The sequence below is a fragment of the Carcharodon carcharias genome, chromosome 35 (assembly GCF_017639515.1).
Source record: "Carcharodon carcharias isolate sCarCar2 chromosome 35, sCarCar2.pri, whole genome shotgun sequence".
Lineage (NCBI taxonomy): Eukaryota > Metazoa > Chordata > Chondrichthyes > Lamniformes > Lamnidae > Carcharodon > Carcharodon carcharias.
This window is the reverse complement of record NC_054501.1, coordinates 2652858-2674537: the sequence shown is the minus strand read 5'-3', so window position 1 is coordinate 2674537 and position 21680 is coordinate 2652858. Positions and strand designations below refer to the sequence as shown.

At 59.0% G+C, this 21680-nt stretch overlaps 1 protein-coding gene across 1 annotated transcript in view; it reads left to right on the top strand.

Annotated features, from left to right (window-relative positions):
- LOC121272750 (protein bicaudal D homolog 2-like) overlaps positions 1–21680 on the top strand; it is an 80424-nt gene that overhangs the window by 16926 nt on the left and 41818 nt on the right. Inside the window, exon 3 of the mRNA XM_041179531.1 lies at positions 10262–10474. Within this exon, the coding sequence (XP_041035465.1) occupies positions 10262–10474 (213 nt within the window). The remainder of the gene's footprint in view (positions 1–10261; positions 10475–21680) is intronic.

Below are 21680 nucleotides of genomic sequence, written 5' to 3'. Positions count from 1 at the left end.
TATGAAGGCCAACACACCATTTGCCTTCTTTACCTGCTGCGCCTGCAGCTTACACACGGCGAAGTTCTTCACTCCTGCTGCCATTGGAATGTGGGAAACTTGGCAGCCAATTTTTTTGGGGGGGCACAGCAAGATCCCATAACCGGTGCTGTGGCCGTGACCTCCCCCAGGTCACCTGTTTTTCTTTCTCCTCTTCTGGCGACGCTGATCGGAGGATAAATTTCCCCTCGGGAGGGATCTAGATCTGAATGAGGTTGGGGGGGGGTGCGGTGGTCTCCCATTGAGGACGGAAATGAGGAGGAATTTCTTCTCTCAGAGGTTGGTCAGTCCGTGGAATTCCTCCCCCCCCCCCCACCCTCCAGAGAGCAGCGGAGGCTGGGTCACTGAATATATTCAAGGCCGAGTTGGACAGATTTCTGATCGACGAGGGTTATGAGGGGAGGACGGACAGGAAAGTGCAGTTGAGGCCACACTCAGATCAGCCAAGGTCTTATTGAAAGGGACAGCAGGCTTGAGGGGCCGAATGGCCTTCTATTTTTTTTATGATCTTATGATAAAAGGGAGAATTTACCACCCCCCCCACCAAATGCACTGCTCCTCTTCCAGTAGCGGCTGTGGTATGTTTTACATCTGCCTGAGATGGGGTTTGGGGTTAAGGGTTAAACGTCTCGCCCCGTAAGACAGCATTGCCTTCGGGGCTGAGCCTCCGTCCGGGGCGGCGCTCCGTCGGGCGGGTGAGGGGCCTGGGGCTTACGGGCCTCCAGTCTCTCGAGCAGGAGCTGGGACCCACGACCTTCCTCCCGGGACAAGAGCGAGGCCCAGCGGACTGAACAATGGAACGTGTGCCTCGCAGAAATCAGTATTCCAAACTTTGCAGCAGCAGCTGCCGAGGTTTTGTTTCAAGTACCTTGCACCAGCTGCCCCACAAGCTGAAATTCCTTACGCACTGCTGGGGGAGAGGTCATTCCCTTTTATGAACAGCCTTATACAGATATTCAGAAGGCCGTTCTGCAGAGCTTTCTCTTTCTGCCCCTTGCTTTAAAATTCTGCGTTCAATCATTTTGATCCTGACGCTTATAACATCAGGAGGATCTAAACTCTGTCCCGCTCGTGCTCCCAAAAGGCGAGTTATTGAGCCAAGTTCCTCCTCCCCCCCCCCCCACCCTCACCCCTCACTGGTTAGCACTCTCCTGGTGCCAGTGCTGAGGGAGCGCCGCACTGTCGGAGGGTCGGCGCTGAGGGAGCGCCGCACTGTCGGAGGGTCGGCGCTGAGGGAGCGCCGCACTGTCGGAGGGTCGGCGCTGAGGGAGCGCCGCACTGTCGGAGGGTCGGCGCTGAGGGAGCGCCGCACTGTCGGAGGGTCGGCGCTGAGGGAGCGCCGCACTGTCGGAGGGTCGGCGCTGAGGGAGCGCCGCACTGTCGGAGGGTCGGCGCTGAGGGAGCGCCGCACTGTCGGAGGGTCGGCGCTGAGGGAGCGCCGCACTGTCGGAGGGTCGGCGCTGAGGGAGCGCCGCACTGTCGGAGGGTCGGCGCTGAGGGAGCGCCGCACTGTCGGAGGGTCGGCGCTGAGGGAGCGCCGCACTGTCGGAGGGTCGGCGCTGAGGGAGCGCCGCACTGTCGGAGGGTCGGCGCTGAGGGAGCGCCGCACTGTCGGAGGGTCGGCGCTGAGGGAGCGCCGCACTGTCGGAGGGTCGGCGCTGAGGGAGCGCCGCACTGTCGGAGGGTCGGCGCTGAGGGAGCGCCGCACTGTCGGAGGGTCGGCGCTGAGGGAGCGCCGCACTGTCGGAGGGTCGGCGCTGAGGGAGCGCCGCACTGTCGGAGGGTCGGCGCTGAGGGAGCGCCGCACTGTCGGAGGGTCGGCGCTGAGGGAGCGCCGCACTGTCGGAGGGTCGGCGCTGAGGGAGCGCCGCACTGTCGGAGGGTCGGCGCTGAGGGAGCGCCGCACTGTCGGAGGGTCGGCGCTGAGGGAGCGCCGCACTGTCGGAGGGTCGGCGCTGAGGGAGCCCTGCACTGTCGGAGGGTCAGTGCTGAGGGATCTCTCTGCAGTGAAAGTTGGCATCATTATGGTGAACGGGCTGTTTTTCACTGCAGATGCTAATTGAGGCCAACGTTCATGTTTTAACCAGCCCTATATGAACCACTGACCTCACTGCTACGTGGGATCTTGCTCTGTGCAAGTTCTTGGCTGCTGGATGTCATTCACACTTGAAAAGTAACGAGCTTGCTCACGGTGCTCTGGCTGTGCAGACATGTGCCATCTCTTTATGAAGTAACAGAGAGGTTGTGGGCGTTCGTACATAAATCGGTGGCACAACAAGGCTGTTTAAAAGGCGTTTGAGACCCTGAGTTTTATAAATAGAGGCTTTGAGTACCAAAGAAAGGAAAATATGTCAGACCTGTATAAAACACTGGTTAGGCCTCAGCTGGAGTATCACATCCATTTATAGGCCCCCGCACTTCAGGACGGATGTCGAGATACTCGGGGAGGGTGCAGAGGGGATTTACCAGGAGGGTCCCCAGGGACGAGGGGACTTCAGTTTGTGTGGAGAGGCCGGAGGAGCCGGGATTGTTCCCTTCGGAGCGGAGAAGGTTAAGGGGGGGGATTGAACTGAGGGGGGGGGGGTTCAAAATCACGAGGGCGGGGGGGGTCTTGATCGAGTGAATGAGGAGAAACTGTTTCCATTGGTGGGAGGGTCGGTATCCAGAGGAGGTGGAGGGGGGGGACACATATTGAAGAGAATCGGTGGGAGGGGGTGGGGGAAGGGGAGATGAGAATTTTATTTATTTTGGATGGGGTGAGTTGTTGTGATCTGAAAGGCGCTGCCCGAAAGGGCGGGGGAAGCAGATTCACCCTTGAAAAGGGGGGGAATTGGATAAATACTGGAAAGAGGAAAAATGTGCGGGGTTATGGTGGTGTTGGGGGGGAGACAGTGTGGGACCAATTGGAAAGCGCTCTCAAACAGCCAGCACAGACACGATGGGCTGAATGGCCTCCTGTTTAGTGTGATCACTGTGATATGGGTATACTAGGAATTGGCACACAGGCACACAAAATGAATACCCTTTTTAACTGAGGGAACATGTTTTGGAAAGATGATTGTAATCGCTTGTCAGTATAAACAGGCCAGAATTACCAAATCTCCTTTCCAGCACGGTCTGTTTGTCTTTTCCAATTGTATTTACCACACCAAGCTGATTTTTTTTTTTTTTGTTTTTTGTACACTGTGTCCCATTGTGGTTCTGCTTTTAATTAACAAAATTAATAGGCCCAAAATATTACTGCAGCTGTAGCAACAAGCAGATGTGAGTCAGGGCAATCTGGCTCCAGATTCACCTCTATATCTGTTTACTTCCAAGGTTGAGTCAAAGTGGAACATGGTCACGTTGTGGTGGAGCCCTCTGATTTCCTCCTGTAAACCTCTCCACCTCTCACTGTCACACTGCTCTGCCCCCTGTGTCACTGCTGATGTGTGTGTGTATGTGTGTGTCCCTGTGTCACTGCCTGTGTTTGTGTGTCCCTGTGTCACTGCCTGTGTTTGTGTGTCCCTGTGTCACAGCCTGTGTGTGTGTGTCATTGCCTGTGTGTGTATGTGCCCCTGTGTCACTGCCGGGGTGTGTGTGTGTGTGTGTGTGTGTCATTGCCTGTGTGTATATGTGCCCCTGTGTCACTGCCTGTGTGTGTGATTGCCTGTGTATGTGTGTGTGTGTGTGTGTCATTGCCTGTGTGTGTATGTGCCCGGTTCACTGCCTCTGTGTGTGTGTGTGTGTGTGTGTGTGTGTGTGTGTGTGTGTGTGTGTGTGTGTGTCACTGCCTGTGTGTGTGCCCCTGTGTCACTGCCTCTGTGTGTGTGCCCCTGTGTCACTGCCTCTGTGTGTGTGCCCCTGTGTCACTGCCTCTGTGTGTGTGCGCCCTGTGTCACTTCCTGTGTGTGTGTGTGCCCCTGTGTCACTTTGTGTGTGTGTGTCTGTGTGCCCTTGTATCATTGCCTTTGTGTGTGTGTGTGTGTGTACACGCCCCGTGTCACTGCGTGTGTGTCTGTGTGTGTGTGTGCCCCTGTGTCACTGCCTGTGTGTGTCTGTGTGTGTGTATGGGTGTTTCTGTGTCTGTGTGTCCCTGTCTCAATATAAATGAAGCAGTCTACATGCCTGCTGATCGTGTTACCTCCCTGCACAGCACCTGCCTGACATTTCATTTGGCTGTGGGCACATTGGGATAGCTTGCTTTGTGAAATGCTGCTTTGGGGGTGTGAGAGGTCAGTGTGGCTCTCGTGCCAGCAGCAGCTCACACATGCAGGCTTTCTCCCGCTGGGGCTAAGGAGCATTAAACAGCTCCACAGTGGATGGTGCACATGGACGATTGACCCATTCACAGCTTTAGAATCATATAAACCGAGAACTGAGAGGCTGGCAAAGGTCGAACCGGCCAGGGCTCTTTACTCGAGGAAAGAGGAGGCTGAGGGGGTGACCTGATCGAGCTCTTTAAAATGACGGAGGGGTTTTCAGTAGGGTTGATCTAGAGAAGATGTTTCCACTTGTGGGGGAGGGAGGGAGACCAGAACTAGGGGTGGCGGGGGGCAACAATATAAGACAGTCCCTAATAAATCCGATTGGGGGCGAGGAATTCAGGAGAAAGGTCTTTACCCAGAGAGCGGGGAGAATGTGGAACTCGCTCCCACAGGGAGGGGCTCAAGGGCACCCTGTAGTATAAATGGAACATACTTAAGAATGAGTTACCAGATTACATGACAGGACCATAGTAAACTGCATTACTCACTGTGCTTCAATTCTGGCACATTGGGGGTGGGGTGGGAGGGAGGGGCAGAGTAGCTTAAGATGTATTTGGGTTGTCTGTGTGAAGTTAGTGGTGCAGGCAGCCAAAAGCCAAGTAAAAAGTAACTCTGTGCATGTGCACTCTGGTCTCTAATAACTCTTGCACTCTGCCTCCCCCTCGCTCTCACTCTTTCTCTCTGTCTGCCTCACTTTCCCTGTCTCTTTGGAGCACAGAGATCTCAGAGGGTTGTAGGAGGTTACAGAGATAGGGAGGGTTGTAGGGGCTGGAGGAGGTTACAGAGATAGGGAGGGTTGTAGGGGCTGGAGGAGGTTACAGAGATAGGGAGAGTTGTAAGGGCTGGAGGAGGTTACAGAGATAGGGAGGGTTGGAGGGGTTGGAGGATGTTACAGAGATAGGGAGGGTTGAAGGGGCTGGAGGAGGTTACAGAGATAGGGAGGGGTGTAGGGGCTGGAGGAGGTTACAGAGATAGGGAGGGTTGTAGGGGCTGGAGGATGTTACAGAGATAGGGAGGGCTGGAGGAGGCTACAGAGATAGGGAGGGTTGTAGGGGCTGGAGGAGGTGACAATGAAGCAAACCCTAAACTCCATTACCCTGAATACATTTGTGGCTGACAAAAATCTATGAATCTCTCAGATTTAAAATTTGACCTTGAGTTCAGTCTGGAAAAGAGTGAAGAGCCTCGGCCTGTCACCTGCTGTCACCCTGTCTTAACTTCTCTCCAGAAAGGTCTGACTCCCATTTTAATCTGTCTCCCTTGCCCAGGACTGCCCCCATTAACAGGAAACCGTTTCTGTCCAAAGGATCAGGGATATTCAAAATGCTAAACTCCTCAGGCAAAGCACTCATTATCCACAGGTGTGGCAAACCTTTTCCTTATCAGGGGCCACTTACACACAGACGAAAAGCAGCCGCATCTCCACACACACATACACTCCCTCCACACTCACTCCCTCCACACTCACTCCCTCCACACTCACTCCCTCCACACTCACTCCCTCCACACTCACTCCCTCCACACTCACTCCCTCCACACTCACTCCCTCCACACTCACTCCCTCCACACTCACTCCCTCCACACTCACTCCCTCCACACTCACTCCCTCCACACTCACTCCCTCCACACTCGCTCCCTCCACACTCGCTCCCTCCACACTCGCTCAGACACACACACACACACACACACACACACACTCTCACTCACTCACTCACTCCACACTCACTCACTCACTCACTCCACACTCACTCACTCACACACTCAACACAAAAAACAACTTCATTTATTTTTTCAGAGTGAGAATACAGAAATGTTCAACTCATCCACTGCTTTAATGTGATGGCCTAGTTTACTTATCATTAATGAACCTTGTTATGTCTGCTGGCACTGATGCTGCTACTTGCAACTGGCTTTTCTCTCTCTCTCTCTCCTTTCCAACTCTTTCTGTCTGCCTTTCTCCTCCAATTACAACCCTGTCTGTCTCTCTCTCTCTCTCTCTCTCTCGTTTCCCAATTTGTCTTTCTCTCTCTCTCTCTCTCTCTCTCTCGTTTCCCAATTTGCCTTTCTCTCTCTCTCTCTCTCTCGTTTCCCAATTTGTCTTTCACTCTCTCTCTCTCTTTCCCACTCTCTCTCTCTCTCTGATTCCCTCTCTGTCTCTGCCCCTCTCTCTCTCTCTCCTTTCCCACACTGTCTCTGTCTCTCTCCTTTTCTCTCTCCGGTTCCCACTCTGTGCCTGTCTGTCTGTCTGTCTCTCTCTCTCCCCCCTCCAATTCCCTCTCTGTCTCTGTCTCTTTCTCCTTTCCCACTCAGCCTGTCTCTCTTTCCTCTCCCACTCTGTCTCAACGCACCTCCCAACCACCACTCTCAAAAGCAGCCCAGGACAGTGAGTCAACAACCCAAGGCTCTGGCCAACTCCCAGCCTGAGGTTGCAACTGGGCCTGAAGCCTGGGCCCCTTCCTCAATCTGCAGGGGCTGAGCCTGAGACACCAATGGAGCTGGGGGTGGCGGGGGGGGGGGGGGAGGTGGCGGAGGTGGGTCGTGAGCCGTTGACCGAGCAGGATGCCCTGCTCCCTTTCTCCCCCGCCCTGGGGCACACTCACTTCACCACCCGTCCCTGCCCAGCGCTCCTGCTCTTGGACCTCTCGGGCCTCTCTCTCTCCCCACAGCCTGGGCCTCTGGTGACTGCAGTCGAAGCTTGGGCATCGAAACATGGCAGCGGCTGGTCCAGAGCGCAGCACGTTGTCGGGGGGGGCGGGGGAGGGTGGGGAGGAAGGGGGCCAGATTTCGACAGCTCTCGGAGGGTCAGTGCTGAGGGAGCGCCGCACTGTCAGAGGGTCAGTGCTGAGGGAGTGCTGCACTGTCGGAGGGTCAGTGCTGAGGGCGTGCCACACTGTGGGAGGGTCAGTGCTGAGGGAGCGCCGCACTGTCAGAGGGTCAGTGCTGAGGGAGCGCCGCACTGTCAGAGGGTCAGTGCTGAGGGAGCGCCGCACTGTGGGAGGGTCAGTGCTGAGGGAGCGCCGCACTGTGGGAGGGTCAGTGCTGAGGGAGTGCCGCACTGTGGGAGGGTCAGTGCTGAGGGAGCGCCGCACTGTCAGAGGGTCAGTGCTGAGGGAGCGCCGCACTGTGGGAGGGTCAGTGCTGAGGGAGCGCCGCACTGTGGGAGGGTCAGTGCTGAGGGAGCGCCGCACTGTGGGAGGGTCAGTGCTGAGGGAGCGCCGCACTGTGGGAGGGTCAGTGCTGAGGGAGCGCCGCACTGTGGGAGGGTCAGTGCTGAGGGAGCGCCGCACTGTCGGAGGGTCAGTGCTGAGGGAGCGCCGCACTGTGGGAGGGTCAGTGCTGAGGGAGCGCCGCACTGTGGGAGGGTCAGCGCTGAGGGAGCGCCGCACTGTGGGAGGGTCAGCGCTGAGGGAGCGCCGCACTGTGGGAGGGTCAGCGCTGAGGGAGCGCCGCACTGTGGGAGGGTCAGCGCTGAGGGAGAGCCGCACTGTGGGAGGGTCAGCGCTGAGGGAGCGCCGCACTGTGGGAGGGTCAGCGCTGAGGGAGCGCCGCACTGTGGGAGGGTCAGCGCTGAGGGAGCGCCGCACTGTGGGAGGGTCAGCGCTGAGGGAGCGCCGCACTGTGGGAGGGTCGGTCAGTGCTGAGGGAGCGCCGCGCTGTCGGAGGGTCGGTCAGTGCTGAGGGAGCGCCGCGCTGTCGGAGGGTCGGTCAGTGCTGAGGGAGCACCGCACTGTGGGAGGGTCAGTGCTGAGGGAGCACCGCACTGTGGGAGGGTCAGTGCTGAGGGAACGCTGCACTGTTGGAGGGTCAGTGCTGAGGGAACGCCGCACTGTCGGAGGGTCAGCGCTGAGGGAGCGCCGCTCTGTGGGAAGGTCAGCGCTGAGGGAGTGCCTCACTGTGGGAAGGTCAGTGCTGAGGGAGCACTGCACTGTGGGAGGGTCAGTGCTGAGGGAGCGCCACACTGTCGGAGGGTCAGTGCTGAGGGAGCGCCGCACTGTCGGAGGTGCTGCCTTTCAGGATGAGACATTAAACCCGAGGCCTCCCCCCTCCCCCCTCAGATGGGTGTAAAGGATCTCGTGTGTAAAGGAGGAGCCCCTCCGCTATGCGTGAAGGGTTAACCAAAGACGTCGGCAACCCAGGCGCATGGAGAGGAAGCATTGACCGGCTCCCGTCACCACTCCAGGGGAGTGTGTTGGACTGTCACTCAGCTCAGCATGAAAGCCAAGAGTTGTTCTTGCCCCTGTGAAGCTGAGTAAAGGTCAGCCCACGCCTTGCGCAAGCTGCATTGCAGCAGTTATAACAATTCCTTCCAGCCTGGAGGAAGGGGATCGAAGGTCAAGGGGAGACGGCGGGAGAATGGGGTTGAGAGACTTATCAGCCATGATTGAAATGGGGGAGCAGGCTCGATGGGCTGAATGGCCTCATTTCGGCTCCCAGGTCTCATGGTCTGGGACATCCAAACCCCTTTGCGGGCCATGTACGTAAACCACAGAGAGTTAAACATGCAGCTTCAGCCAGTGATTAGGAACGCTAGCCTTTGCTGCATGAGGCCTTGGAGGTTAGGTGTGAGGAAATCCTGCCGTGAATGTATTGGTGAGACCCCACCTGGAGTCCTGTGGACAATATTGGCCACCTTACCTCCATGGGAGGCAGTTTAGCGGAGGTCAATTCCTGGGACAAAGTGGGTTTGTCTTATGGGGATAGGTTGAGCAGGTTGGGCCTCTACCCCATTGGAGTTTAGAAGAATGAGAGGTGATCTTATTGAAACATGTCAGATTCTGAGGGGGGGTTGGGGGGAGTGGTTTGACAGGGTAGTTGTTGAGTGTTTTTCCGCCCCCACCAGCTACCCAACACCACCCCCGACCGGCTAGAGAGTCTAGAACACGGGAAGGTTGCAGTCTCAGGTTACAGGTCGGCCATTTTGGATTGAGATGAGGAGAAATTTCTTCACTCCGAGGGTTGTGAATCTTTGAAATTCCCGCTCCTGGGGGAAGCTCAGTCACCGAGTATATTCGAGACGGAGAGTGAGCGACATTTGGACACTGAGGGATAGGGCGGGAAAAGTGGAGCCGCGGTAGAAGATCAGCCATGACGGTGTTGAATGGGCGAGCAGGCTTGAAGGGGCTGAATGGGCTCCTCCTGTTCCTGTGTAACAGGCTCGAGGAGGGGCTGAATGGGCTCCTCCTGTTCCTGTGTAACGGGCTCGAGGAGGGGCTGAATGGGCCTCCTGTTCCTGTGTAACAGGCTCGAGGAGGGGCTGAATGGGCCTCCTCCTGTTTCTGTGTGACAGGCTCGAGAGGGGGTGAATGGGCCTCCTCCTGTTCCTGTGTGACAGGCTCGAGAGGGGGTGAATGGCCTCCTCCTGTTCCTGTGTAACAGGCTCGAGAGGGGCTAAATGGGCTCCTCCTGTTCCTGTGTAACAGATTCGAGAGGGGCTGAATGGCCTCCTCCTGTTCCTGTGTAACAGCCTTGAGAGGGGCTGAATGGGGCCTCCTCCTGTTCCTGTGTAACAGGCTCGAGGAGGGGGCTGAATGGGCTCCTCCTGTTCCTCTGTAACAGATTCGAGAGGGGGTTGAATGGGCTCCTCCTGTTCCTCTGTAACAGATTCGAGAGGGGGTTGAATGGGCTCCTCCTGTTCCTCTGTAACAGATTCGAGAGGGGGTTGAATGGGCTCCTCCTGTTCCTCTGTAACAGATTCGAGAGGGGGTTGAATGGGCTCCTCCTGTTCCTCTGTAACAGATTCGAGAGGGGGCTGAATGGCCTCCTCCTGTTCCTGTGTAACCTCGAGTGTGACCTTCTTGTCTGGTGGCGTGGCTGAGCACGCGCTGTCCGGTGTTCCTGTGCCAACGTTTTCCGCACCCCCTTCCCCCCGCCCTGAATTGCCCCTTTAGTGTCAGCTTAACCCAGACAGCCCATTTCTCACCACGCCTGCATTGCTTTGTCTCCCCACCCCCCCACCCCCCCCCCCAACCTTGCAGGCCTTCGCCGATGCGTGCAGCAACCAGAAGAAAGCGGCAGCCGACGGCGAAACCCGCGAGGAGACAATGCTACGGGAGGCGGCGAGGAAGGAAGGCGCCCTGGCCACCAGGATCACCGAGCTGCAGGCGGAGAGCAAGCAGACCAAGACGGTGCTCACCAACACCGTCTCTGAGAACGAGCGCCTGAATGGCGAGCTGCAGGAGGTGAAAAAGGTACCGTCGCAACACTGAGAAGAGGCCACTCGGCCCTTCTGCCCTATGCCAGCGATTAACGCTCCATGCCAACCCACCCCCCGACACACTACTGCTTCATCTAACTCTGTCCTCTCATTCCTTTCTCAAACCCAAAGCAAAACGCCTACTGTCAGATGTGATTCCGCGTTCGGACAGCACCCACTGAACAACCCCAAGTGCGCTAATGGCTACAGTGACAACCATTTTAAGCCAATCAATCGAGCTCATAATGTGGCTCATTTATACGTGCTCGAGGCGACGCACATCGATCCACAGGGGACCCTTCCCCTGCAAACAGAAGGAACATGTTCAAGCCTTGTGCCTCTTTTTTTTTTGAATGACGCAGGAGCTTGGGGAGCCAATAGCGCTCCCTGCCGCTTTCTCTGTGGCGACGCCTCGGCCAATCAGAGTCGACTTGCCAACCAATCAGCACCCTTTTCCCCTCTCGTGTAAATTGTGGTGATTCTCTGAATGGGAGAGTTTTTGTTGGGGTGGGGCGGGGAGAGAGTTCCAGATTCCCGCTCCCCTCGGTGTGAGGAAGCGCTTCCTGACATCACCCCCATGAACGGCCAGGCTCGAGTTTTATGGCTCTGCGCACCCCCCCCAGCTTCTAGACCTGACACCACTGACCCCCACCAGAGGAAATAGTTCCTCTCTCTGTCAAATGATTTAATCGTCCTGAGCTCATCGATCAGATCGCACCTCAATCTGCGACGCTCGAGGGGGTACAAATCCGGCACTTGCAACTCCGTCCTTGGGAATTTTGCTTTCGCTCTGCTATCACGGGTAGAGGGGACATTGCGCATATCCTGGCCGCCCTCAGAGCTATCCGATTACTCCCACACCACCTTTCCCCCTGCCACCAGCACATCCCTCACTCCCGCCACCTGCTCTACTTCCCCCCACAGAACCCTGCACATTTTCCTTCCTGCCAGTATTTATCCAATCCCCCTCCCTTTTCGAGGGTGAATCTGCTTCCCCCGCCCTTTCCGGTAGCGCCTTCCAGATCCCAACAACTCACCACGTCCAAAATAAATAAAATTCTCCTTATCTCCCCTCCACCCCCCACCCCTCCCGCCGATTCTCTTCACTCTGTGTCCCCCCTGCTCCTCTGGTTACCGACCCTCCGGCCACTGGAAACCGTTTCTCCTTATTCACTTGATCACAACAACTTGTTGGGTTTAGCAAAAACAAAAGCACCCCAGCCCGCCTCCCCACTCCGCTGATCCTTTGCCTCTTGGGGGGTGGAAAATGAGGGGCTAAACACTAGAAATCGCCTTCGAGGAGTGAGGGGGCTGAATGGGCCTCCTCCTGTTCCTGTGTAACAGGCTGGAGAGGGGCTAAATGGGCCTCCTCCTGTTCCTGTGTAACAGGCTCGAGAGGGGGGGCTGAATGGCCTCCTCCGGTTCCTGTGTAACAGGCTGGAGAGGGGCTGAATGGGCCTCCTCCTGTTCCTGTGTAACAGGCTGGAGAGGGGCTGAATGGGCCTCCTCCTATTCCTGTGTAACAGGCTGGAGAGGGGCTGAATGGGCCTCCTCCTGTTCCTGTGTAACAGGCTGGAGAGGGGCTGAATGGGCCTCCTCCTGTTCCTGTGTAACAGGCTGGAGAGGGGCTAAATGGGCCTCCTCCTGTTCCTGTGTAACAGGCTCGAGAGGGGGGGCTGAATGGCCTCCTCCTGTTCCTGTGTAACAGGCTCGAGAGGGGCTGACTGGGCCTCCTCCTGTCCCTATGTAACAGGCTCGAGAGGGGCTGAATGGACCTCCTCCTGTTCCTGTGTTACAGGCTCGAGAGGGGCTGAATGGACCTCCTCCTGTTCCTGTGTAACAGGCTGGAGAGGGGCTGAATGGGCCTCCTCCTGTTCCTGTGTAACTGGCTCGAGAGGGGCTGAATGGGCCTCCTCCTGTTCCTGTGTAACTGGCTCGAGAGGGGCTGAATGGACCTCCTCCTGTTCCTGTGTAACAGGCTCGAGGAGGGGGGGCTGAACGGACCTCCTCCTGTTCCTGTTCGAGGCAGGTTTGTTGCTGCTGGGTGTTCTCTTTCTCTCTCTCTCTCTCTCTCTCTCTCTCTCTCTCTCTCTCTCTCTCTCTCTCTCTCTCTCTCTCTCTCATCATTGATTCGCGCTCAGGTTTACTGCGTAGGTGGTAGCAGAACAGGTCAATTGCGAGAGCTGTCAGGGAGGAAGGAAGAGGCAGGATGTATAAGCTGTGAGGAAACCACAGTCCCGTGTGATTGTTAACTAGCTGGAGCGTCAATCAGAGAGAGCACAGAAAAGCTGCCAGCCACAGGTGCTCTGTTTAACATAAAATGATGCACTTTGTGGGGAGTTAACATGGACAGACAGTGAACTCCTAGAAGTGATGCACTTCTGAAAAGCATTGATGGATGTTGAGACATTTGGTGTCCAGCTACTTATCAGTTTGAAGCAGGTTTCCACCCCGATCCCCTGCCAGTGGCTGGAGAGTCTAGAACGTTTGAGGAGGGGGGGTGGGTGGGGGGTGCATTTTGGGTTGATACGAGGCGAAATTTCTTCATTCCGAGGGTTGGGAATCTTTGGAATTCCTGACCCCGCCCCACCGGAGGAGGCTCAGCCGTTGGGTATATTCGAGACGGAGAGCGAGGGACTTTTTCGGAAGGCGAGGGAGTCGAGGGTTAGGGGCAGGGAAAGCGAAGCCGAGGTCGAGGATCCCGTCCATGAGGGTGTCGAATTGGGGAGCAGGCTCGAGGGGCCGAATGGCCTCCTTCGAGGGGCCGAATGGCCTCCTGCTCCCTTTTCCTAACTAGAGCAGGAGGCCTTTCGGCCCATCCGTGCCGGCGCCGGGGAGAGGTTGAGAAAATTCGGACTGTTCCCCTCAGAGGTGACCTAATGGAGGTTTGCAAGATGATGAAGGAGGAGGAGGAGGGGCGGATCTAGATGTGGAAAAGCCACTCCCTACAGCCTGTGGGTCAATAACCCAAGGGTATAGATATAAATTCGCCGGAAAAAATCGAGGGGGAGAGACAAGGGGCAATTATTTCTCCCCGAGGGGTGTGGGGAGCTGGGACGCTCGATGTGAAAAGGTCTCGGAAGCTGCCTCCATCACTGATTTTGGAAAGGGAGTTGGGCGGGGTCCCTGAGGGGGTGCACAGGGTCACGGGGGAAATGTGGTGGGGGGGTGAGGACTAAATACGACTACTCTTTCAAAGGGGCCAGCCCTGCTACAATGGGCAGGATGGCCTCCGCCTGCCCCTGCTGTTCACCAAATGGGGCACAGAAAGAGGTCAGTTGTTGGTGCTTATGCTGCACCCAAGCCTTCTCCCAGGGCCCTTCCCCTGTCTGAGTGTAGTGGAGGCACATGCGTAAAACAAAATCCACAAAGCTGATTCCAGAACTGAGTGGATATCATCCACAGGTTGGCACTGTCCTTCTCCAGAAAAAGTGATGAAGGAGGGTTTCGATAGGGTCGACGTAGAGAAGATGTTTCCACTTGTGGGGGAGGGAGGGGAGACCAGAACTAGGGGGGGGCGATCAATATAAGACAGTCACTAATAAATCCGATCGGTGGGGGGGGCGGTGGTGAGGGAATTCAGGAGAAAGGTCTTTACCCAGAGAGCGGGGAGAATGTGGAACTCGCTCCCACAGGGAGGGGGGTGGAGGTGAATCGTGTCGATGTGTTTAAGGAGCTGGATAAACACACGAGGGGAGAAAGGGACAGAGGCGGTGCGGGGCAGATGTAGTTTGTGCTGTAATCCAGGGGGGAAATGGGCTGGGTATTTTTGTGAGGGAGGGGGCCCTTGCCACACGACAGCTGAGTTCAAGAGGGACGGGAGTTGTAGGATCAGCTGCTCTGGCCTGATATAATCTTTCAGCAGAAACCTGAAGTCCACATCTATGTAGTGGCGATCTGTGTATCCCTTCCATCGTGGAGGGAAGGAGGGCCTCCTGTGCACTCTGCTGGTGAGCAACGGTAATTGTATGCAAACCAAACAAGAGCAACTTGCATTTACATAGCGCCGTTAACAGTGTCAGATCCCGCCCCCCCCCCACCAACCAAAGGGCGTTTCACAGGAGCGTCAATCAGGCAGAACCTGACCCCGAGCCCACGTAAGGAGATATTCGGGACAGACGACTAAAATCTCAGTCAACAAGGTCAGGTTTAAGGAACGTCTTAAAGAAGGAGAGAGAGAGGGAGAGACGGGAGGGTGGTAAAGGGTTAGGAGGGAATTCCAGAGCTTAGTGGGCCCAGGCAGCTGAAGGCACGTCCGCCCAACAGGGTTCATGTTGGCTCAGATAAGTCTAGAGATCATTGATTGTGTTTTTTTTTAAGAGGGGCAGTCATGCTGGGAGCCACGTGCGCTCCTTGCTGTAGTGGAATCCGTTGTTAACTGGCCTTGTGTGGCTTGGTGCCATGGCCTGCTTGTCTGTTGCTCCTGTGAATGCTGATCAAAAGGATTAAAACAAAAGACCTATTCTTTTATTATTCCTTTCATCACTGTCCCTGCTTAACGCCCCGCGATGGTGTTAGCGCAGCAGTTAAGGTCCGCCACTTCGGGATCAGATTAACGATCAAGCGTACAACATAACGCCAGGAGAGGAGGCCCTTTCAGCCCATCACCTTTCTGCTGTCCCCTTTTTGGAAGAGTCGTCCAATATAACCCCCTCAACCCAGGCTTTATCCCCTTGACCTTGCGTGATGGCCCTGTTCAAACCCCCATTGAATGGAAAGCCCTTTGTTAACTCCCTGTGGAACCTGCTTCTACCTCCCTTTTCAGGGTAGTGCGCTTCAGATCTGAGCAGCCCCCAAATACCTCCCTCGTTGCCCAAGAAGGCACGGCGGGGGGGGGATTGGGTGGTGTAGTGCTGGGTGACCTAATCGAGCTCAAAGGTTTGGGTCAGGTGAAGGCAGAGAGAATTCCTCCTCTGGGTGTGGGGGAGAGTGGAGCTGGAGGCCGTCAGTACGAGATGGTCCCCAAGAAATCCAATCGGGGGATGGGGGTGCGGAACCCAGGAGAAGCTCAGTCCATTGGGTGGGGGTGTGGAATTTGGGCGAAGCTCAGTCCATTGGTTCAGCATCAGTTGTCAGTGCCGACAGGGCTGATACCACTCGCAGAAGAAGCCCAAGTTCTAGAAAGGGCACCTTAATCGCACCCTCTGTCGGCCTTCACCCATCAGTAGAGACGCAAGCAAATGCAGCGATTGCTCTCTTGATGACCCCCGCTCGGCGCCGCAAACGGCGAGCCCAACCAGGCTCCTCTCCGGCGGCCAAGGAGCTCGCTGGCCTCCTCCCTGGCCTACCTGGGAGCAAGAAACCATCCCGCAGGAACCACCCCCCCCCCCACCTGTCGTCCGCTCACACGGGCGCAAAGGACCCCGCTTAGTGCGACGTCGCGACCGGGGACCTGGTGCCAGAGAGTCGACGCGATTCCGGAGGATGTGGAGGGGCCGCTCACGCGGTGTTTCCAGTCAGCTGGCTCGAGGAGGAAGGCCGGGAACAGGCCTTGGACCTCGGCACCATGCTGGTGTTGAGCTGGCCAAGACCTTCACCGCGTTCAGCCGGGAGGGCCTTTGGAAGGTAGTGGAGAAATACGACTGCCCTGAGGAATTCCTTACAGCGGTTCAACGGACGAAGGAAGGGCATAGAGTCACAGAGGTCTACAGCACAGGCAAAGGCCCTTCGGCCCATCCAGTCTGCGCCGCTCAAACAAGTACTGAACTATTCTAACCCCATTTTCCAGCACTAGGCCCATAGCCTTGTATGTCATGGCATCGCAAGTGCACATCCAAATGCTTCCTAAATGTTCTGAGGGAAATAAACTTGCTGGGCTGTGGCGGTGGGACTGACTGGATTTCTCCACAGGGAGACAGCATGAGCTCGAGGGACCGAATGGTGGCCTCCTGTGCCCTAAGGACTCTGGGACGGCCTCCTAGTCCTGGTCTCCCCCACAAGTGGAAGCACCTTCTGCCCCTTCACCCTATCGACACCCCCTTCGTCGTTCTAAAGAACTGTGTCAGGTCACCCCCTCGTCCTCTTTCCCACCCCCTTTTTATTCCTCTTCTGGGGAGGTTTTTCCCTCTGGCGATCTCTTTCACCGGCCCACATTTTTTCTTTTTAAACACGAGAACGCCGGAGCATCGTGTCCGATCCTCGGCCTCCCCGCTTCAGGGAGGATGTCGAGGGTCTCGGGGAGGGTGAGGAGGGGATTTACCCAGCCGTCCCCAGGGGACGGGGGGTCTTCAGTTCACGTGGAGAGGCCGGAGGAGCCGGGTTCGTTCTCCTCGGAGCGGAGAAGGTTAAGGGGAGGGAGATATTGAATCGAGGGCATCCGCAATCGGGAAAGGTTTCGAACTGAGGATAAAACGTCTTCGCCAGCTGACAGGCTGGTGCAATGGGCCGATGGAAGGGTGACGTAGATGAAATTTAATGCCGAGAATGACATGGATGAAATTTAATGCAGAGTAGGGTGAAGAGGCGCTTTTTGGCAGGGGGGGCCGAGGATAAAGTGCATCTCGTCCCTTGGACCACACTTTAGGAACGATGGGAAGAACTGCGAGTGCAGCAAAGATTGACGAGAACGGTTCCAGGGACGAGGGCTCTTCAGTTCCGTGGACGGATCGGAGAAGTTGGGACTGTTCTCCTTGGAGAAGAGAAGGTCGAGAGGAGATTTGATGGAGGGTAGTTCAAAATCACGAGGGGGGGTCTGGGACAGAGCGGACAGAGGGAGAAACTGTTCCCACTGGCGGGAGGATCGAGCACCAGAGGGACGCGGATTTAAGGCGATCGGTAAAAGCAGCGACGAAGACTCGAGGAGAAGCTTTTTCAGGCAGCGAGTGGTTAGGATCTGGAACGCGCTGCCTGAGAGTGTGGGGGAGGGGGAGGCAGGGTCACTCGAGGCTTTCCAAAGTGGGGGGAATTGGATCATTACCTGAGGGGGAAGAATGTGCAGGGAGACGGGGAGAGGGTGAGGGGGAGAGGGGGATTGACTGAGTCGCTCTTGCAGAGCGTTAGCACAGACACAACAGGCTGATCGGTGGTCTCCTGTGCTGGAACTGTTCTGAGATTCCATAACCAGAGGGAGTAGATTCAAAAAAGGCCGGGAGAAACACAAGGGGCCAGCCATTGTGACCCCGATCGCAACCTACAAAAAGGAATTGGATAAACGTATATTTTTTAAAATTTAAAACAAACTTGCAGGACTGCAGCGAGAGATCTGGGGAGGTGACAGCAGCACAACATGCCAAATGGCATCCTGCCCTGTGCGATAGGCAGCACCCTGCCAAATCTATACCCAGCACCACCCACCCCCCCCAACTCAGAGCGGGGGCAGACAGTCTCCAGATCAGCCTATTGAAAATAGGTCAGTCTACAAAGACTGTCCCTTGTTGGTGCTCAGCAGGCTAAAAAGATGCGGTGGGGGGGGTGGTGGGAGAGAGAGAGAGAGAGACGGGGGGTGGTGGGAGAGAGAGACGGGGGGGTGGTGGGAGAGAGAGACGGGGGGGTGGTGGGAGAGAGAGACGGGGGGTGGTGGGAGAGAGAGACGGGGGGTGGTGGGAGAGAGAGACGGGGGGTGGTGGGAGAGAGAGACGGGGGGCGGTGGGAGAGAGAGACGGGGGGCGGTGGGAGAGAGAGACGGGGGGCGGTGGGAGAGAGAGACGGGGGGCGGTGGGAGAGAGAGACGGGGGGCGGTGGGAGAGAGAGACGGGGGGCGGTGGGAGAGAGAGACGGGGGGGCGGTGGGAGAGAGAGACGGGGGGGCGGTGGGAGAGAGAGACGGGGGGGCGGTGGGAGAGAGAGACGGGGGGGCGGTGGGAGAGAGAGACGGGGGGGCGGTGGGAGAGAGAGACGGGGGGGCGGTGGGAGAGAGAGACGGGGGGGCGGTGGGAGAGAGAGACGGGGGGGGCGGTGGGAGAGAGAGACGGGGGGGCGGTGGGAGAGAGAGACGGGGGGGCGGTGGGAGAGAGAGACGGGGGGGCGGTGGGAGAGAGAGACGGGGGGGCGGTGGGAGAGAGAGACGGGGGGGCGGTGGGAGAGAGAGACGGGGGGGCGGTGGGAGAGAGAGACGGGGGGGCGGTGGGAGAGAGAGACGGGGGGGCGGTGGGAGAGAGAGACGGGGGGGCGGTGGGAGAGAGAGACGGGGGGGCGGTGGGAGAGAGAGACGGGGGGGCGGTGGGAGAGAGAGACGGGGGGGCGGTGGGAGAGAGAGACGGGGGGGCGGTGGGAGAGAGAGACGGGGGGGCGGTGGGAGAGAGAGACGGGGGGGCGGTGGGAGAGAGAGACGGGGGGGCGGTGGGAGAGAGAGACGGGGGGGGCGGTGGGAGAGAGAGACGGGGGGGCGGTGGGAGAGAGAGACGGGGGGGCGGTGGGAGAGAGAGACGGGGGGGCGGTGGGAGAGAGAGACGGGGGGGCGGTGGGAGAGAGAGACGGGGGGGCGGTGGGAGAGAGAGACGGGGGGGCGGTGGGAGAGAGAGACGGGGGGGCGGTGGGAGAGAGAGACGGGGGGGCGGTGGGAGAGAGAGACGGGGGGGCGGTGGGAGAGAGAGACGGGGGGGGCGGTGGGAGAGAGAGACGGGGGGGGCGGTGGGAGAGAGAGACGGGGGGGCGGTGGGAGAGAGAGACGGGGGGGGGCGGTGGGAGAGAGAGACGGGGGGGGCGGTGGGAGAGAGAGACGGGGGGGCGGTGGGAGAGAGAGACGGGGGGGCGGTGGGAGAGAGAGACGGGGGGGCGGTGGGAGAGAGAGACGGGGGGGCGGTGGGAGAGAGAGACGGGGGGGGCGGTGGGAGAGAGAGACGGGGGGGCGGTGGGAGAGAGAGACGGGGGGGCGGTGGGAGAGAGAGACGGGGGGGCGGTGGGAGAGAGAGACGGGGGGGCGGTGGGAGAGAGAGACGGGGGGGGCGGTGGGAGAGAGAGACGGGGGGGGCGGTGGGAGAGAGAGACGGGGGGGCGGTGGAGAGAGAGAGACGGGGGGGCGGTGGGAGAGAGAGAGACGGGGGGGCGGTGGGAGAGAGAGACGGGGGGGCGGTGGGAGAGAGAGACGGGGGGGCGGTGGGAGAGAGAGACGGGGGGGGGGGGGAGAGAGAGACGGGGGGGCGGTGGGAGAGAGAGAGAGAGACGGGGGGGCGGTGGGAGAGAGAGAGAGAGACGGGGGGGCGGTGGGAGAGAGAGAGAGAGACGGGGGGGCGGTGGGAGAGAGAGAGAGAGACGGGGGGGCGGTGGGAGAGAGAGAGAGAGACGGGGGGGGCGGTGGGAGAGAGAGAGAGAGACGGGGGGGCGGTGGGAGAGAGAGAGAGAGACGGGGGGGGCGGTGGGAGAGAGAGAGAGAGACGGGGGGGGCGGTGGGAGAGAGAGAGAGAGACGGGGGGGCGGTGGGAGAGAGAGAGAGAGACGGGGGGGCGGTGGGAGAGAGAGAGAGAGACGGGGGGGCGGTGGGAGAGAGAGAGAGAGACGGGGGGGCGGTGGGAGAGAGAGAGAGAGACGGGGGGGCGGTGGGAGAGAGAGAGAGAGACGGGGGGGGCGGTGGAGAGAGAGAGAGAGACGGGGGGGCGGTGGGAGAGAGAGAGAGAGACGGGGGGGCGGTGGGAGAGAGAGAGAGAGACGGGGGGGCGGTGGGAGAGAGAGAGAGAGACGGGGGGGCGGTGGGAGAGAGAGAGAGAGACGGGGGGGCGGTGGGAGAGAGAGAGAGAGACGGGGGGGCGGTGGGAGAGAGAGAGAGAGACGGGGGGGCGGTGGGAGAGAGAGAGAGAGACGGGGGGGCGGTGGGAGAGAGAGAGAGAGACGGGGGGGGCGGTGGGAGAGAGAGAGAGAGACGGGGGGGGCGGTGGGAGAGAGAGAGAGAGACGGGGGGGCGGTGGGAGAGAGAGAGAGAGACGGGGGGGCGGTGGGAGAGAGAGAGAGAGACGGGGGGGCGGTGGGAGAGAGAGAGAGAGACGGGGGGGCGGTGGGAGAGAGAGAGAGAGACGGGGGGGGCGGTGGGAGAGAGAGAGAGAGAGACGGGGGGGGCGGTGGGAGAGAGAGAGAGAGACGGGGGGGCGGTGGGAGAGAGAGAGAGAGACGGGGGGGCGGTGGGGAGAGAGAGAGAGAGACGGGGGGGCGGTGGGAGAGAGAGAGAGAGACGGGGGGGCGGTGGAGAGAGAGAGAGAGAGACGGGGGGGCGGTGGGAGAGAGAGAGAGAGACGGGGGGGCGGTGGGAGAGAGAGAGAGAGAGACGGGGGGGCGGTGGGAGAGAGAGAGAGAGACGGGGGGGCGGTGGGAGAGAGAGAGAGAGACGGGGGGGCGGTGGGAGAGAGAGAGAGAGACGGGGGGGCGGTGGGAGAGAGAGAGAGAGACGGGGGGGCGGTGGGAGAGAGAGAGAGAGACGGGGGGGCGGTGGGAGAGAGAGAGAGAGACGGGGGGGCGGTGGGAGAGAGAGAGAGAGACGGGGGGGCGGTGGGAGAGAGAGACGGGGGGGCGGTGGGAGAGAGAGACGGGGGGGCGGTGGGAGAGAGAGACGGGGGGGCGGTGGGAGAGAGAGACGGGGGGGCGGTGGGAGAGAGAGAGAGAGAGAGAGAGACGGGGGGGCGGTGGGAGAGAGAGACGGGGGGGCGGTGGGAGAGAGAGAGAGAGAGAGAGACGGGGGGTCGGTGGGAGAGAGAGAGAGAGAGACGGGGGGGCGGTGGGAGAGAGAGAGAGAGAGACGGGGGGGGCGGTGGGAGAGAGAGAGAGAGAGACGGGGGGGCGGTGGGAGAGAGAGAGAGAGAGACGGGGGGGTGGTGGGAGAGAGAGAGAGAGAGAGAGAGACGGGGGGGCGGTGGGAGAGAGAGACGGGGGGGCGGTGGGAGAGAGAGAGAGAGAGAGAGACGGGGGGGCGGTGGGAGAGAGAGAGAGAGACGGGGGGGGCGGTGGGAGAGAGAGAGAGAGAGACGGGGGGGCGGTGGGAGAGAGAGAGAGAGAGACGGGGGGGCGGTGGGTGGGAGAAAGAGAGTGAGAGACGGGGGAGTGGTGGGGGAGAGAGAGAGACGGGGGGGCGGTGGGAGAGAGAGAGAGAGAGAGAGACGGGGGGGCGGTGGGAGAGAGAGAGAGAGAGAGAGACGGGGGGGCGGTGGGAGAGAGAGAGAGAGAGAGAGACGGGGGGGCGGTGGGAGAGAGAGACGGGGGGGCGGTGGGAGAGAGAGACGGGGGGGCGGTGGGAGAGAGAGAGAGAGAGAGAGACGGGGGGGCGGTGGGAGAGAGAGAGAG